At 42.2% G+C, this 18727-nt stretch overlaps 2 protein-coding genes across 6 annotated transcripts in view; both read right to left on the bottom strand.

Annotated features, from left to right (window-relative positions):
- Nucleotides 1–3222, bottom strand: part of tinagl1 (tubulointerstitial nephritis antigen-like 1) — a 28366-nt gene extending 25144 nt beyond the window's left edge. The window contains exons 1-2 of one of the 2 annotated variants that reach the window (XR_013288778.1): nucleotides 3019–3222; nucleotides 2511–2595 (exon numbers count right to left, since the gene is read on the bottom strand). The gene's annotated coding sequence lies outside the window, so the exon portion shown is untranslated. The remainder of the gene's footprint in view (nucleotides 1–2510; nucleotides 2596–3018) is intronic. The other variant, XM_077548062.1, reaches the window with a different exon arrangement.
- A 120-nt stretch (nucleotides 3223–3342) lies between these two features.
- kcnq4 (potassium voltage-gated channel subfamily Q member 4) overlaps nucleotides 3343–18727 on the bottom strand; it is a 29309-nt gene continuing 13924 nt past the window's right edge. The window contains exons 2-16 of one of the 4 annotated variants that reach the window (XM_077548058.1): nucleotides 18629–18719; nucleotides 17134–17260; nucleotides 16873–17048; nucleotides 16304–16426; nucleotides 15402–15512; nucleotides 15217–15312; nucleotides 15048–15136; nucleotides 13065–13208; nucleotides 12289–12309; nucleotides 11593–11649; nucleotides 8797–9029; nucleotides 8628–8727; nucleotides 6719–6850; nucleotides 6513–6651; nucleotides 3343–5379 (exon numbers count right to left, since the gene is read on the bottom strand). In XM_077548058.1, the coding sequence (XP_077404184.1) occupies nucleotides 5173–5379; nucleotides 6513–6651; nucleotides 6719–6850; nucleotides 8628–8727; nucleotides 8797–9029; nucleotides 11593–11649; nucleotides 12289–12309; nucleotides 13065–13208; nucleotides 15048–15136; nucleotides 15217–15312; nucleotides 15402–15512; nucleotides 16304–16426; nucleotides 16873–17048; nucleotides 17134–17260; nucleotides 18629–18719 (1846 nt within the window). In that variant the 3' untranslated portion in view covers nucleotides 3343–5172. Of the gene's footprint in view, nucleotides 5380–6512; nucleotides 6652–6718; nucleotides 6851–8627; nucleotides 8728–8796; nucleotides 9033–11592; nucleotides 11650–12288; nucleotides 12310–13064; nucleotides 13209–15047; nucleotides 15137–15216; nucleotides 15313–15401; nucleotides 15513–16303; nucleotides 16427–16872; nucleotides 17049–17133; nucleotides 17261–18628; nucleotides 18720–18727 lie in introns of all 4 variants that reach the window. The other 3 variants (XM_077548061.1, XM_077548059.1, XM_077548060.1) reach the window with 3 other exon arrangements.

Here is an 18727-nt window from a genome sequence, read left to right on the forward strand (position 1 = left end):
CACTGGCGACCAATCAAAAACAACTGCATGTCAAAGAAGAACACGATCCTCCAGAGGCGGGAAACTCTTGCAAAACGATGGTAACATCGCAGTATTTTTTTATTTTTAGGAGAAACTATACAACATATGCGATAACGATACGTTGTCCGCTCTTGCTATTGTCGCTCTCACATTTGTGGTAAAGAAAACACGGCCTTATCTCCGAGACAAAACAACTTTTGCCACCTCTGCCCTTATGTTCACGTTTGCTCGAAAAGATGGCGGAAGATGTTCCCACCACAAAAATGCGTCTCGCTAGCTTTGCTTTGTCTTGACTTGATTTGTCGCCATTTGACTGGACGCCTGTCTGTCACCTTCGAATCATATTGATTGTGAAAGCTCCAATTTCACAATCCCTATTGTTGCCGACAGCAGACGCGACAGATGCGTCATCATCAGTCATTGAAATTTTGTCTGAAAAGGACAAAAAAAAATAAATGTTGCTTGTCAGCAAATTAATTTGGACAAAAGTCAGTGTAGTGTCGCAACAAGGTGACATATTAATCTAGAAAGTTGATTGAAATAAGTAACAGGCCACTTCCTGGTTCACGTGGATGATGAATCATTTTTGAATCTATGGCAGGGCGAACAAAAAGACAAAATAGAAATTGTCTTTTAAAAAGTGTAAAAAAACAACAACAACAACAACAAAAGACATTTCAAATTTGAACGAGTAAAGATATGGATCCCGCTCAGACAACGATCAATAGACCTCAGGTGGTGTTTCCCCAATGTCGGCCCCTTCATCCATCCAATGTGGCGTCCCACAGGGAGGGACAGCGGGTGGTCTTAAGACCCGCACTCGATACCTGCCAACCACCACTGGCTTATCTTCTGCTTGTCAATACGACCTAACACGTTTTCTCACCTTCAAAAGGACAAACCGAGCCAGGACGTCGACAAACTCTCGCTAACGCCTCAACACCTATTTGATTGTTGTTGAAGCCAAATGTTGTTGCGTTCCACTCGTGTGACTTGTTACTCAGTCACTTGTAGTCAAACGTTACCAAGTGATAAGCTGCTCGGACTCATTTTTTTTGTCATGCTAATTTGAGAGCAAAAGCACGTTTGCCAAAATGAGGACAACTCGGCAGACCTTTTTATGTCATTTGGCATCTTAAGTCTAAAAACACGCCGGTGCTGTCAGAAGACATCCGCTAGGTTCGTTTGTCCTTTCGGCCAAGCGTTGGAATTCCTGCGGAGACGTCGGCTGTCACGTGACCGAGACCGTCACCGTGGCGACGGGACAAACCGTTCACATTTGAAGGAGGAGGCGGAAATGTCAAGAGTTGAATGGAAAGTGTTGCTAAGGATGAATTTATGGGAACAAAATGGCGATTGTGTCGCAGGCTTTTATATTTGCTAAGCCCCCCCCCACACACACACCCTTTCCCCAAGACCAGCCAATCGTAGCAGGGCAAAAGTCCGGCGCTTTTATTTTTACTATTTTTGAAAATGGATTATGGTTAGCCAGTGAGTTTTTTTTCTTCCACGTAATCATTTTTCAACAACAGGCATGTCTTTGTCTGTTCAAAGGTAAGGAATGCACGAGTATCATCCGTCAAAGCAAAGGCTCTCCCTCTCTCCCTTGCGTGTCGCCGCTCGCATTCCCGGAATACTTGAGATACGCTATCGGCGCGTGTGCAAAGGCAAAATAAACAACGATTTGGAGGGAGACACAACAAAATGAAGGGGATTCTTCAGACCTGAAATACTTTTGATGTTATGCTTCGGAGGGCGCAGAGACTACGTTTTGTTGTTATTTACCGTACGCCTGAACTGGACATGAACCTTTAAGGGAATGTCAGTGAAAATGTCCTGAAAAGTACCTGCACACTTTTTGCCTCATTTGCTGCTCACTTACATCAGAAGACTGAAAAAGAAATCAATTGGAAACTTGACCTCACATTTCAACTTTCTTTTGAGGGCAGTTATTTTTCACCTCAGCATTCACGCTCCTCCAGAAATGAAAATTACTGTAAGTCAAAATGTTAAAAAACAAACAAAAACACTTGAGTCCAAAAAAAACACCTGTTATGTTGTCGTTCAAATTGACCCAAATTAATCCAACACAAACAAATAAACGGAAATTTCGCTGTGAAACTAATAATAAAAATATTCAAAGTAAGAAAATAGTCAAGTAATTTTGGGGTATGAAACCATTTCAAATTGTTAGTAATGGACACAATTATTTATATGGCATTTTTTCCCGTCTCATTTGGAATATTTTTTGATAATTATACAAACACAACAGAGACCATTCATTGACGCTGTTGCAGACAAAGAGCAGACTCGGGGATGGAATCAAATCTGATCATTTCAGGTGATGACATCATGTTGATAATTGCCATTCAAATTCAATTTAAAAAAAAAAATATTCCAGCACTTAGCCACGTGATCATTTCAAGTGACATCTGAGAGCGAGGGAACGGAAAACCAAACGGATGGCTCACAAACCGGATCCCACCCACCTGGGGGCTGCAATAAAGCGTCCGATGGCGCCCTCTGGTGGTCAGCCTTGTAATCAGACTTACGTCGCCATCCAGCCAGGTGATCCTACAAGAGACAATCAAGTTCAGTGATCTCACACTGATGAGCAAACTTTATAGTTGAGCTTGTCAAGTCACCGATTTGATTGTAATTTCTCTTCCTCTGCATTTGTGTGTTATAACAGCTGTTGACACTCAACGGTCTCAGATGGCGACAACACTCACAGGACAAAATATTAGGTACACTGTCACACTTGTGGAGATCAAACTTGAGTGCAATAGTGAACTATTGTTTTTTTCTTTAAAAAATAAAAAATAAAATAATGCCACTCCCAGCTTAAGTTCACTTCAAAACACAAAACAAAGATAATGACACTTCGTTTGTTTAAAACAACCACAGCGTAGCCTTAAAAGTCTGCCGAGTTAATGCTAAAAATAATTAGCATATGTTTTTGGTAATTAAAAGTAAAGGAATGAAAACAGTACTCACATTCATAAATCCTTTTTTCCCCGTGCGTCGACTTGCGTTGTTGCCAAACTGCTCTCACATTCTAAAATGAAAACTCACGACATTTCACAAGCACACATTGCACATTCGTCTAGTTTAGCCACGGAAAATCTGGTGCGAATCAGGTGGATTCCCTTGGAGGAGTGAAAAGACACAAACAAAAACAGCAACTTTAAACCAAAATGGCCGACGACCAGCGTGTTTCACAGCATCGGTCCCGTTTTGATTTCCGTGCGTCCTGTCATGATGTCCATCCGGCAAAGTCACATTCAGCAAACTTTTTAACAAATGAGAGCTTGGACAGCATACAGTCTAAAGATCTTTTATTGAAACAAATAAATTAATAAGTTAGTCACGTCAGCTACTTCTACTCTCGGCAGACGCACGACATCATCATCATCATCATCATCGTCATCAAGTGCGGGAATCGGCTACATCGCTGGAAGGAGGTGGAAGACTGTCGGAGTGTAGCTTAGCATTGCTAGCTTAGCATTTTATTGCTTTCTTCAGTGTGTGTGATTGCTATTGGAAGGACTGCGCAGAGCTGGAATGTCAAAATGGCGGCAAGTCGGTGTGGGGGAGGTGATGTCATGACCGAGAGAACGTGCAGAGAAAGAAGAAAGAAAGAAAAAACGAAAGAGAGAGACATGCAAATGCATTCAGTCAAGCAAACGCTCGCTCTTGCACGCTTTTAGCGCCCTCTAGTGGCCCCAGAGGTAGTTGCGCCATGCATGGTGGGTTAGGATTGGTGAGGTTCGTTTCAAGAGGCACACCTGTGCAATAACATTGCGAGATCCAATGAAATAATCCTGCCTTGATTCCTGAAATAAAAGCAGGTTTTTATTTACTCAACTTCAGGGATTTATGTGAGGTAAGGTGTTTATCAGAAAGGAAAAATGCAAAAAATAATAATTTAGTATGAATAAAGAAAATTGAAATATAGCTGGAATAGTTACTGGGTTCATTTATTTGCTTGAATGCAGAAAAAAAAGGTGTTTACCAGATTAGCAAAATAAATCACGTTTTATTCGTGTTTCCACATTCAATATTAAAAACGAGACTCCACTTCAATATTTCTTGTAATAGTTGCAGGGAGTGAGAATTCACTGAATTATGGCAAATACCAGGTGGTTATTTAGGGTAATGTGTTGATTGCTTTTCACGCATGCATTCATTAAAATACTTCAGAAATTGTTTCTGGGGAAGGAGTGTTTATTTACTGGAGATTTTATTTAAGTTAAGGTGTTGAAAATTTGAGCACTAAAGGCAAAAAGAAATGCATTCTGTATTTGATTATTTTATTTTCACATTATTTTATTTGATAAAAAATCTAAACGTCAAATAAGCAAGATATTAGCAGGAAAAACATGGCAATTAATTGAAATCATTTTGATTGATTGATTGATTTCGTTATTTGATTGGATCTCGGAACTTAAAAGTGCAGGTGTAGTCCATTTGTGCTTCTACTGTTAAAAAAAAGGTTTTCTTTTGAAATATTTCCTTCCTTTTTACAAGCCATATCGACACTAGAGGAATCTAATCTTGGAGAAGATGGCGGCAGTGCGACAGAAGGCGCACGTCTCCGAAGGCGCATCTTCTACCGTCTGCTACCACATGCAAGTTTGTTCTTGACGACGCTGCGTCCGGTCGCGTCCAGTCGCGTCCAGTCGCGTCTCGTAATGCCGCAAATACGTAAACATGGCTCCGGCGTGCACGATGCCAAACAGGGAGTGATGTTTTTTTTCTTTTTCTTTTTTTTTTTTGCATGTGGGCTAAGAGCCTTACATTCATCACAGTATCCTAAAAAAAAAAAAATGTTTTTTTTTTTTTGTACTCTCCAATACCGAGTACCAATACTTCTATTACGGTGCACCAACTACTGGCAAGGATGACTTTTTCAGATTTTGTTATTCCTAAGGAATAGGTGGCTGGTATCGAGTAGCCAATACCTTGAAAAAAGGCCATTACCTGGTATCGGTACTCACCCATGCCCAGTACCTTTCTTTTGATACCCTTGAAAAGGTACCTGTGCGCTTTCTATTCAGTGTACCTGAAGGGGACTGGATGGGATTCGTATTTTACAAGCTAGTGCTAATCCTCAAGGGGCGTGCGTGGGTGGCCCTTCTGGAGGGCGGGCTAGGAGTCCAAGGTGGCGCTGGGGGAGTGCGAGAGCGTGTTGGCGGAGGGGAAGAGGTCTCTTTGGTCGGTGGGGCTGTGGTAGTCGGACGTGAGCTCGCCATCCGGCCGCAGCGAGGACAGCGTCAGCTGCGAGGACGAGCCTTTCTTCAGGCACGACGAGTACAAGTTGAGCAGCAGGTCAATCTTGTTCTCGATAGACTGAATCTGCAACGGCAGCACAGCAGACCTTTAGTCGGGGGAAGGCGTCCATTTTGTCCCCTCGCGTACAAAAGAATGATACATACGCTGTTTATAGGAGTCAAATATTTCCTGAAATGATGGCGTAGAGTGTTCATCTCTCAGATGCAGAAAGCAGCAGGCATTTATTTTTTCATAGAAAGGAAACCTTTTCATTTGAACGACGACACATATTAGATCATGACTTGGTTAAAATACTTCCTGAAATAGTTTTTGCCTTTCCACATTTTCGATATTCAAAACAGTTCTTGTGATCATTTAGGCGAGTGCTGAGCAACTGCAGAGAGTACCGAGTCTTTATTTGAGGTAAGGGGGGGGCTTCATTAGAGAAGAAACCTTACATTTCAAAAATATACATTCCCTCGACCCCCCCCCCCCCCATAAATACGGGTTTGGAATATTTCTCGAATGGAGTTGCATGTGGAGAGTGCCAGGTATTTATTGGAAGTAAGGAATTGATGATGAGACTTAATAATATAAATTCATTCATTCCTTTATTTAACCAGGTAAGAAAATCTCTTCTCCAAATAAATAATGATACTTGCTTGAAATATTTCTTCAAAGAGTTGCTGAGGGTGTTTATTTACTCAACTGCAAAGACGACCAGATGTTCATTTGAGGTAGGGTGTTTCCCCCCCCCGTCACACATGGCATTTGTGTGACTAAATAGTTCTATCCTGTCTGGGGATTCTAATCAACTGCAGAGAGTTGCAGGTGTTTATTTGAGATAACGCGTCAATTGGAGGAAAGGCCTTTAATTTCAAAAATACATTTTTGAAATAATTTCATAAACACATTCATAATACTTTGTTAATATATTTCTTGAATGAGTGTCAGACATTTATTTGAGGTACGGTGCTTTTACCACATGCAAATAAATTAAGTCTTTATACCATTAAAATGGTTTATTTGAAGTAAGGTGTTTAATAGATTTGAAACCTGCAGTTAAAAATATATGTATTTATGGTCTTCTACGTCATTTCGGTTTTAGCAACACATTCAAATATAATCAATCATGTGACGACTGTGTGTGATGTCATCGCAATAGTAATTAAATGCCATATCAAATAGTGTGACTTGTTGCCCTGTGACAAGTGTACCTGCTTCTCCACTTTGACCACGCGTCCCATCATGCTCAGCTCATCCAGAGAGTCCAGTTCCGGCGGCGTCTTCTCGCCCTTTTCCGGCCGCGCCTTCTTGTCGGGCTGGACGGCGCCTCGCCCGATGATCTGGTCCACCCTGGTCCGCGGGACGCCACACGCTCAAACGCCTCATCGTTTCATCATGACTGTGATGCTGGTCCTACCGCATCTGCAGGCTCTTGATGCGGCCCAGCATGTCCAGGTGACCCGCCGAGTACTGCTCGATCACGTCCTTCACGTCGTACGGACGCAGCGTCTCCTTGAACTTTCTCTTGGCCACCAGGAATTTCACAATCCTGCCGACGCGCACACAAAACAGAGAAACACAAGCATCGGTCGGTGGCTTCCTGCCGTACCGACGCTCGCAATTAAACAATAAAAGCCCCGCCGTGTAAGATTAATTACAGGATCCAATGACCTTATCGTTCGCAAACAGGCCCGTCAAAAAAGAGCAACGCGTGCGCGTATATTGTGATGATGAGGATGAAGATGAGACATTTGGCTTATCGGGATTTGCTGCTTCAGCAAGTCGGGAAGCGGCGTCAGCCGGCGCCGCTAAATGGGATGCGCCATCACAGCTGTTAACTGAAGATCCTAATGAACAGGTTTGCAAGGTAAAAAAACGATTTGGGGAAAAAAATGGTGTACTTGATTAAACTTGAGCTATTAATAGCCTACATATGAGCGGCTTCTTACAACCTGATTGCATGAAATTGGACGGATATAAAAGGTGTCTGAAAATGGTCAGTGTAAACACACAATCTGGATTCAAATTGGTTTGACATCGCTGCTTCCCACCCTGACCAAAGATACACAACCTGGATCAAATCTGGATCTAAATGCGTTATTGAGCTTTGTTCACATCTGACACGATTTGACAGACATAAACCGGAGCTGCCCGGATCTGGATTAGATCGGATAGAAACTGGTTTGACATCACAGCTTCTCACTAACGTTTTGCAGATGTCTCAACATGGTGAGTGTGAACACAATATGGATCACTTCGAGGTTCATCTTCGGATGTTGCATACAAATGGTGAGCTTTGTTCACATCTGATAAGGATTTAGCCAAGACCATACGTTATAAATGTCTGAAACACACAACCTAGATCGGATCAGGATTTAAACATGGTGAGTTATGTCGTGATACAGTGTAAGTGTCAATGTATTTTTTGTGTAAACGCAATCCGGATCAGATCCAGATTTGAAATGAGTTTGAATTTCATTGCACCACTTTGATGACAACATCAACATGCAAATGTGACATTCACCAAACGCGTAAACAGGAAGTGGTGTCAAAACAACGACGAGCGAACCTCTTGCTTGTGCGCATCAATGTGATCGCTTGCTTTTTAATTTCTCTCTAGATGTATTTTGCGATTCAGCAAATGGCAGCTTTTGGCGACTGATGCGCTCCCCCAAGCGCCGTCGCTCGTTTACCTGCCGACGCTTTGAAATTTAACACACGCCGGCCAGCTGGTTCTCACAGAGGCAGCAAATATACTGCAAGAGCATCACATCGCATGGCGGGAAGCGAGAATGCCACAAAAAAACGGACGGTGGGCGAGAACGGCGGAAGACCTCCCCCAAGGACAAACAAGACTCATGCAAGTATGCAACATTTGATAGCATTCAGCCTGTTCAAAACCCTCCATCACCAAAACGTAAAGGAAACATTTTGTAGAAAAATCACATGAACACATCAGTCAGTTGTTACAATTCATATGTCCACTTTTTCCGCAATTAATAGAACTCGTGAGAACGTAAACAAATGAGTTGACTTGAACAAGGTATTTGAGGTGCGCTGTTGACGAGCATATTGATATTCATAATAGCAGAATAACCGACTGAGATTTAATGAGAAACTGGATTCGCTTTGGCTAGTGTAAAGGCATAATCTGGATCTGATCCAGATTGAAATCAGTTTGACGTACGTCAGAATTTTATGTTGACTGACATTTTGAAAGGGATCCTTTCGATAGTGCAAACACAATTTGGATTCGATCTGGACTGAAATCAGTTTCCGGGATTTTCCCTCATCAGAAGTGAATCCTTCTCGTGCATCCAACTCACCTGACGGCTCGTATGAGCGTCTTGACGGCGGGAATGACCTCGTCCATGGCCACGTCGCAGTAGCCTCTGTCCTCCACGCTGTCCTCGCCCAGACCCTCCACTGGGGACACAAGCCCACAATTGGGTCGCGTGGAACCCAGGTGGCAAGGATGGTCAATTGGCGGCGTACCGTCCACAGGAGGCCTGGCTTTGAGCCGCAGCGAGGTCCGGAAGCGCGTGCGGTCGTTGAAGCTCCAGCTCTTCTGCACCTTGCCGGGACTGGCCGCCTCGGGGACGTTCTCCTGGCTGGGCGAGCGCTTGACGCCCGGGCCGGCGGGCGCTTGGGGCGACGCCTTGTTCCGGATCACCTGCGCCGAGCGGGAGTTGTTCATCCGGATCCGGTCCCGGAAGCCCAGTTTGCTGCTGCTGACCGACAGGGGAAGGACGCCATGTCATCTTTCGTCGACAAATCCAGCCATTTTTATCCATCTCAAGGGGCGGCCATTTTGCCACTCGCTGACGACATCACAGTTGCTCGGCTCGAGCAACGGCCAATCACAGCTCACCTGCTTTCTGAAGCTGAGCTGCGATTGGGTGTCACCTGAGACCTGAGCAACTGCGACGTCATCTTCAGCCGACAGCAAGTAGCAAAATGGCCGCCCTCTGAGATGGATAAAAACGGCTGCATTTTGCTGCCCAACTCATATTCCACTAACAATATTATTAAACAGAATACCGTATTTAGACTAGCGGGGCTGCATAGAACATATTGCCCCCCCCCCAAAAAAAAGTTATATATATATATATAAATAAATTACATCCTGTGTGTAAATTAATTAAAAATAACTAAATAGTACAGTTAAAGTTCAACTTAAAATACATTTAAAAAAAAGAAATGCAACTATTTTCAAATTTTTCGTTCCAGCTCACAAATGTTTTTGCGAACATCCGTGCCGCTAATAAAAGCGATGCAAGGGTTGGATTCCAAAGTGGGAACGCTGCGAACCAAATAAGCAACTCAGCTTCACATCATCAAAATCAAGTGTTGCCACGGCAACACGAACCATGCCCGACTCAGCAGATGCTGGGAAACGCCCTCAGAATAAAAGACACGCTCTTTTAATCGCATCACCCGAGAGATTAAGCATCCAAATGGACTTCAAAGTGCGCACGCACAAAAACGGCCACGCACGATTGGAAATAACGTCGTCAACAAAAAGCCAAAGTCGCCACATTTTTCCATCTTATTGGATGAAAGCATGATATACTCTTTGTGTGTGTGGAATTGTCGCCAGTGGGCTGCCAAAGTCAGCGAGCCGGGTTTCAGTACACGGCAACACAAATGCAGGTACGTCCTTATAAAAAGTCCACACACCCCTGTTCAAATGCTCGCTTTTTGTGGTTTTAAAAAAAAACTTTATATTCCGTTTTCATGTAAACTAGTAAAAAGTAAAACTATTTTATGATGACTATACATATTTTTTCATGCTTTTTAAACATAACATTTTTTGTTTTGTTTTATCCTCAAACTTACTTCCACATAACGACGTATATATGTGAAATTACATTTTTTAACCTTAAATATAAAATCATTTTCTTTGCTATTAATTTTAACATAAAATTATTTTCCATCTTAATATTATGATTTACAAGGCTCTACATAACATGCAATTTTTTTTCCACTTACACCTTTTTTTTTTCAGTCTTATTCCAATGTTTGTTCTCTCAAGTCATTTTTTTCCGATTTTTCCCCCCCATATAAAATCAGCAACTCATTTTACAACCTGTACAAGTCAAGCAAAAAGCCTACCGGAACATGTGAAGTTTATTTCGAGGTGTGTCCCAACGCAACATAGAAATGTTTGTGTTACTTGCAGCATTTGTGTGCTCGTGTGCCTGGTGGAGCTTGAGATGATTTTTGGCGGCAAAATGTCCATGCAAAGAGAAACATTAGCGCACTTAAGAGCTGGTAAATAATAAAGAAAGAAAAGTGAGGCATGCTGAATGATTCATGCGGCAGGCCGACTTCCCATGAGACATGCTGGACTCGTCACGCTGGTAAAAAAAAACATGGCCGACTTCCGGCGCGGGGTCAGCACATGCGTTCTATGCCTTGAACCTTTCCACGCTTTCTTTTTTGTTCCCTTTTTATGAGCTGCGGCGGCGAGCGCCCACGCAAAGCAAAGTCGGATCACAAAACATCTCACAACACATTTCAGATGAACAAATTCGGACCACCGACAATCACGTCAATTTGGTGGAATTGTGCAAAAGTTGAGAGAATTATTTGCAGTCTTTTTTTTATTTTTTATATCAAAAACATGCAATCAAAAAAGAACTGTAATTTAATGTAATAACTATTTTTAAAATAGTATAATATTTTTCATTGAAATGAATGTGCCAACAATGCTATACAATAAAAATAATAATAATCTCAGGATCTATTATTGTAATGAATAAAATTTAGCAAAATGAATGAAATATTTTTTAAAACTGTAATTTACTGTAAAAAGTGTATACAATTAATAATTACAAAAAAATGAAAATATAAATAAAATCTGAGATTGTGATTAAAATTTAGTACTTTTTAAAATAAATCATTACATTATGTAACAAAAGTGTGTGTATATATATATATATATATATATATATATATATATATATATATATATATTTATTTATTAATACAGTAATAGTGTTAAACTGGTTATTTAATTTATTATTAAATATTTCTTATTTATTAACTGTACTATTTAATGTTCTTGTGATTTTTGATTTATTTGTTTAATCGTATGTATTCATCTATTTTTAAATATATATATATAACTAAAAAGTGAATTGATTAATCAGTCAAATCAGCATTCCGACATTCAAGCTCGATTTTCTCCATAAACGATGACTGACAGCTCGGGCCCGCCGAAAGGGTGCAACAGGCAAGGCGATTCAAGGTCAAAGGTCAAAGGTGATGCACAAGCCGCGTGAATACCTCTGCTTGCGTCCGGCATGAATCCGGAAGAGACCGCGCTTTTTAGCGAGGACTTGACTGGAGGAGGAGACACACAAGGCAGAGAGGGTGAGGAACGGTGGGTGGGTGTTAGTGTGTGTGTGTGTGGGGGGGGGCGATCAGTTAGGTTGGAGGAGGAGGAGGAGGAGTAGTAAGGGGGTGGGGGGCAGGTGAGGAGGCACATGAGGGACTGGGGGGGGGGGGGGGTCTCAATAGTCCAAATAGCCATAAAACTGCCAAATGTACACTGATTGGCCACTTTATTAGGTACACCTGCACCATACCAATTGATATTAACTAGCGTTATTAATCAAAATCATCAGCACAATTTCAATTATATAATATACTAAACCTTTTTCCCCCAAAAAATATATATTTGATTTGTTTTCAATTATTGAACTCCTCCATTGGCGCTCTCCTCCAGGTGTACCTAATATTTTGTCCAATGACTGCACACAGTTTTTGGCTTCACTTTTTGACCAGCGGGGGGAGTGGGAAAGTGGGGGGGGGGGGATCATGCAGTACACCTTAAGAGTATATCCGTCAACTTCAACATCAACAATTCCTCCAAACACGCTAAAAACGATAGCGGCTAATCTTCAGGAAGTTAGGCAAGCAGAAAGCGCCGAGGCCCGGCCGGCGCCCCCAAAATGGAGGCCGATGACGTGAAGCACAAACCTGCGCGGCGCTTCGGGCCTCCTGAGGACAACGACGGGAAGGGGTGCGATTGGGTGGGGGTCATGATGGTGGCCACAAAGAGAAAAAAGGGGAAGAAGAGTGAAAAGCGGTGAGGATGAGGATGATGAGGATGAAGATGAACACGAAAGATGGAGACACGCAGCGACACTGCAAAAACTGAACCAACATTCAAGATCTCAAATGAACTCAATTCACTTTTTGCAGGGTACAGCTGGTTATACACTGCAAAAAAAAAGTGGGATTAGACAACAAAAGGGCAGAAATGAGGAATATTTTTATTTCAGCAAAATTATCTGCCAATAGCAGAAAAAAATGTAAAAATTAAACAATCTGTAGAAAATAAATTCAAATTTTTAAATGAATGAATGATAGTAATTTAATTCAAGTCAATTCATAACATCTTAAATACATTTAAATTATATACTACACCTATCATTCATAATCATTTTTTCTGAACTTACTCATAACCAGTAATAAAATCTAAAATAAAAAAAAAATTATAAAATTGTTTGCCCAATTTTACTATTCTCTTGGCAGATCATTTTACTTTCTATTAATTATTCCTCATTTGATTACATTTCGCATATTTTATTTATTTTTTTAAAGCAGAGTTTTTGCAGTGTAAACAACAGTTAATGGGTTAAATCGCTGTTAGACGCACGGCAACACACGAGCTCGGCTGTGTGTGTTTGTGTGTTTGTGTGTGTGTGTGCGTGTGTGTCCCTGTCACGTGGGCAGCGGTGCAAGGTGCGTACCTGTCCCCCGACATATAGGGGGCGCTGTAGGGCCGCAGCCCTGACAGCGGCGCGTGGTTGAAGTTGACGCTGTACGGTGGCGGCGGCGCCTTCTTGGTGGCGTTCCGCTGCCGCTGGAGGTGACTGAACAGTAGCGTCAGTTCTCTGACGGCCACGTGCACAAATAAACGGCAAACATGACAAACAAAACAAAAACAACAGGGAATGAAGAAGGCAAAATCAAAACAGGCAAAAAGGCCAAAATCAGGGTCCCGGCGCTTAAAAGGAGATGGACAACAAAGAAGACGCACACAGTGGAAGTACAAACACGGTGGTTGCGCAATACGTGATTGTTAACAAAAAGTCCTGCTTACAAATTTACGGTCATTCAAAACGAGCAAAAAAATCGAAACGTGTCACATGGAGGTTAGCCAATGAACAAAAGTCATGCAAAAGATTTTGTCATCTAAACTCGCATTCAATGAGTTTTTGTTATCAAAATTTGTGCTCGCAATATTTCTCATGCTCGTTCTGTTCATTCGGAACGTTTTGTTATCAAAAATGATGTAAAAACCATCCGAATCTAAAACCATCTACATTTGGTTGCCAAAAATGCATTTGATAACCGGAGGTGGCAAATCCAGGTCCAGAAAGTAAAAGCCCTTCCACGGGTTGGCTTTAGCTCCAGGAGCTAGCTAGTGAGCTCCATGGGTGCTAAGCTAGCGAGCTCCCTAGCAGGTAAACGATCGAGCACCCACGAAGCTAGGGAGCTCGCTAGCTAGCTAGCACTTGGGGCTAAAGCTCGCTAGCTAGCACTTGGGGCTAAAGCCAAACTGTGGAAGGCTTTTTACTTTCTGGACCTGGATTTGCCACCTCTGTTGATAGAAAAGAAAGTTTCCATGCTTAACTCACAGATTTGTTATGATTTGAAATCACACGCACACTTTTGTTATCCAGAGTTATGTTCACATATTTTGATATCCAAGTTCGTTTTTTTGTCAAGCTGACAATTTTTGCTTATCTGAAATCATGTTCATACGCTTTTGTTAATGTCAATGATTTTTGTTATCTAGATTGACATTCATGTTTTCATGATGCAATGTTGGGATCGCAGCTCTTGGTTATCCGAATGTGTTTTTTGAACTGCCGGCTTTTTGTAATCCAAAGCCACAGTCCAATTCAACTTTATTTTCTCATTTCGCGCTCGCAGATTTTTGTTCTCATTTGATCTGAATTTGCACTCATATGCTCCTGTTATCAAAATTTTACTTCACAGATTTTTGTTATCTAAATTCTTGCTTATTTCCTTCACTTGCTATACTCTAAAAACAGTTTGGTCAACTTAACAGTAATTGGCCCAACTTTTTTGGTTTATTCATTTAACTTAAAAAGTTTGATCCAATGAGCAAGCCACAGTTTTGTAGGTTGTTTTGGACAAAACGATTCCATTTGGGGAGATTTTAAAACAAACGTGTATATTTTTTATATATCGCATGTATATTCACTGATACTTTTTATTCTCTTTTAAATGTAATGCTGCTCTGTTGCTGCTATTTCTTAATTGCCACTAGGGGATCAATAAAGTTATATTGAATTGAAAACCAAGCCAATTTTGGGGTCGTTTTGACCCAACTATTTTTCAAGTGCATTTTGCACTGTATACGTTTTTCATGCACTTCTTTGTGCTTCTTCTCCTTTTAAGCAAATTAGTCGAATGAAAAAAGCACAATGTCAGAAAGTAAATCAAATAGAATCAAATGGTGGCGCCATCGAGAGATAATTGACAGGTTATGAGGGGGGAGATCAATAAAAGCATGAGTCAGTGGAGGTCGGGGGGGGGGAGATGAATTCGACTGGAAATGTATACTATTATGTATCGTATGCGTGTGCGTGAGCGCGAGCGCAACAGCTAGCGCTCGTACTCGTGCGCGTCTACCAAACGCGTCCAAAACGCGCGAGGTCAACGAAAGCGGCGATCCAGCCAGGACGGGCGGCGAGCGCTACCTGAAGGAAGGCAGCATGCTGTCGTAGAAGTACCAGGTGGCCGTCAGGTACGAGTGCTTGGCGTCCGTGGAGTAGAGCCGCCACGCCGCCTGGCCAACACACGCAGAGACATTGACGCGCGACGCAGCCGAGCGGTTTTAGCGGTTTTAGCGGTTTTAGCGGCTGCTACCTGAATGAGGTTGGCGGCGGGCATGCGGCGCTTCTCAAAGTGCTTCTGCCGGTGCTGCTCTTGAACCTTCAAGGCAAAGCCAGAGCCCAGAATTCCCTAGAAAAAGAAAAAATAAGTTGTCTTTTTTTTAATCAAACATTTAAAAGGTGAAGACAAATAAAAATGCTCCGAGGATTGCTACTGACAGCCGGCAGCGCAAAGAAGGACACGCCCAGGAGAGCAAAGCCGGCCGCCAGCAGACGACCTTGCCACGTACGAGGGATCTTGTCGCCGTAACCGATGGTGGTCAACGTGATCTAAAAATAGAAACCGCAACCTCACATGAAAAACACTTTCTTCAAAAATACCTTTTAGGAGATCATAGTAATGACATTCGACATATACCATTTCTTTCCTTATTGATAAAATACATTTAATAATAAAATTATAAAATCTAAAAATAAAATACAATTATGATACTTTGTACACATGTATATTTTTTATTTTATGAATTTATTTCAACCATTAAATCTCTGGGAAGTGAGAATTAAATAAAAATGAAACAAAATATTTAAAAAATAATACAAGAAGTGATTTTCAGCTTTAATATACTACATACGTAAAAATTAAATCACAATTATTTCTATTTTTAAATTACTTTGAACAAAAAATGTACGGTACTAATTGTATATACTACATTTTTATTGTAATTATGAAATGCAGAATTGCAGTATTAGTGATGAATAAAATTAGGTTTATAATATGCCATTTTTTTAATGAGTCAATGAAAAACCTAAGCTAAGAAAAACCAAAATGAGAAATTTAAAACATTGCATTAAACAAAAAATTAAGAAATGTTCTACAAAGAATATATTGTAATTAAAAAAATCATAATAAAATGCATAAAAGTAACTAGACTAAAAATGGAACATAAAATAAACTTACAATAAATAAATAATAAACAAAATACATTTCAAAAGACAAAAGAAAAAAGAAGGAAGGAAATGAAGTCAAAAATCTAATCAAATACATTGAAAATGAATTTCTTAAAAACGAGTCCACGGAATATTAAAATCGTCAAGCCCCCAAATCTGGCCGTAGTACTCACAATACCCCACCAGAGGGAGTCTGCATAGTTACTGAAGTCCGTGTTGTCCTTCTCAGCCTGGTAGACCAGGAAAGAGGCAAAGATAAGCACCAGGAAGCCGATGTACCACGCCGTGAACAGCTCCTGCGAGAAGGACAGGAAGTGAGCGCGCGTGCACGCGGCCATCCATCATCGCCGTCGGAACGCCGCGCTCATCGCTTTCTCCTCATCAGCACAAACGCCGGACGCCAAATGAGCCTTCCAGTGGACTTTGGCCTCCGTAATCACGCTCATCGCTTATTCTTCGGCTTTTATCCCATTAAGTTACCATTAGGAAACTGGGAGAACGCCGTTCCCGCTCCGCCGCCATAATCGTATCGTCAGCGTTCACCGACAGCAACCTGATCACTCGCTCGCAAAATGTTACGCACCTCCTGCTCACTTTCAGGACTTTCCGCTAGCTTAATGCTAACACATAATGCAAAACGCCATACACTGGCTAACAATACGAGCAGCAGCCTTGCAGTCAATAGCAATTGACGTTGACATGATGTGACTGGAAATCACGATTGGCCGTGGTCATTTCTGACCTTGCTGTGAGCGTAGACGACAGATCCCAGCAGCTTCCAGGTGCCCCCCCGCCGGTCCATGCGCACCATGCGCAGGATCTGCAGGAAGCGCATGCTGCGCAGCGCCGACGTGGCGAAGATGTTGCCCTGCGTGCCCGCCGCGATCACCGCCAGCGACGCCACGAACACGATAAAGTCTGAAAAAGAGGAGCGCAAAAAAGAGACGATGAAATGGGGGGGAACCGAATGAGGATTCCGGAAGAGTCTGCGACGGGTTCCGACCGATGACGCAGAAGGGCTTGCGGGCGAAGCGCAGCCGTCCCTGCCAGCCGCGATATCGGCAACAGCAGCCCGCCGCCCAGATCCTGATGAAGTACTCCAGACCGAACACCACGATCATCACAAACTCCTGCCAAACAGGACACAATGGCAGAATCATGGAGTGAGGTTCCACAGCCTGGACAAGTTAGCATGTTAGCATAAGGGGGGATAACAGCGTTCATTGTAAATATACCCAATATATTTACATGTACAACATAGACTGAAGTGAATAGAGTGTGGTTCCCCAGTCTGGAAAAGACTACAAAATATCCCCAAAATATGTACGTCAACAGCAGAGACTGAAGTAAAGGGAATGGAGTGAGGTTCCTCAGACATGAAAAGTTAGCATTTACGTGGCAAAAACACCCACATAGCAAATCTTAGTGACACGAATATGAAAAATTGTCAAACCAACTGGCACAAAGTGAATGGAGTAAGGTTCCGCAGGCTAATCAAGTTAGCACACAGTGTTTTGCTGGTTTTATGAAATCAATAGACTTATTTTTAGCTTGTGCGCGTCTGAATGTGAAAAAAAAAAAAAAAAAGAATCGCTGAACTTTGTGGCGAGGTTCCACAGGCTAATAAAGTTAGCATAGAGCATTTTATTGTTTCCATACTTCCTTCCAAACAAGAACTAATAGACAAGACTTGATTTTGGTAAGCTTGTGCGTGTTTAAAAGTGAGACAAGAAATTTAGCTCTGAGCCTCGCGAGGGCTCTCCTGCCTTTCCAAGCAATTTAAACGTGAAATTGCGACTATTCTGATTAATTGGCTTATTTTTACACACGGGACGGCTAAGCGTCCGCTGGGCAAGCGGTTTGGCTGTTGATGCGGCGTGAAAAGGAGGCGGGGACTAAAGCGAGAAAAAGCCAGGAGGGAAGAACGCAAGAGGCGGGCAATGGCCACCGCAGGTGAGACCTGCGGCCATTAAGAGGCGGCGTCATGGCGGCCGCTGGCGAGGATTATTATGGGATGGCTATTCGGATTAGCGGACGGCGGCTGACATTTCCTGCTCGCTCGACACCACCCGAATCCCCCGCGCTGCTTCGTCGGCGCTCTGCCAACAATGGCCACGCTACACTCGGCTGTGTGCGTGCGTGTGTGCGCGTGTTGTTTGCACACCTTTTTAAGGTCAACTTCAAGCGCTTTTCAAGCACTTTCTACCTCAGATGTTAAGCTTTTAATCTTGCAACTCAACCGACAGTGCCGCACAAATAGGAACGCATTTTCTACAAAATAACATTTAATTAATGACTTTATCATGTAATGGAAGCTTTATTTTGCTAGAAAGAATCCTATTTTATAGTAATTAGAAATAAAGACTTTTTTTTTTCACTTATGTAAGATCGCAAACATTCAAATAAAACACGACTTTTGTTGCACTTTTTTTCTTTCAAGTCCAAGAGGAAAGCCCTGAGAGCGCGAACGTGTGTGTGTGCGTGTGTGTGCGTGTTACCAGGATGAAGAGGCCCTGGTTGGCGACCTGCTGGTGTTCGGGGATGGTGGAGAAGACGGACAGCACCAAGCAGCTGAAGACCAGCAGAAAACTGAAACA

Source organism: Vanacampus margaritifer, chromosome 17 (assembly GCF_051991255.1).
Source record: "Vanacampus margaritifer isolate UIUO_Vmar chromosome 17, RoL_Vmar_1.0, whole genome shotgun sequence".
Taxonomy (NCBI): Eukaryota; Metazoa; Chordata; class Actinopteri; order Syngnathiformes; family Syngnathidae; genus Vanacampus; species Vanacampus margaritifer.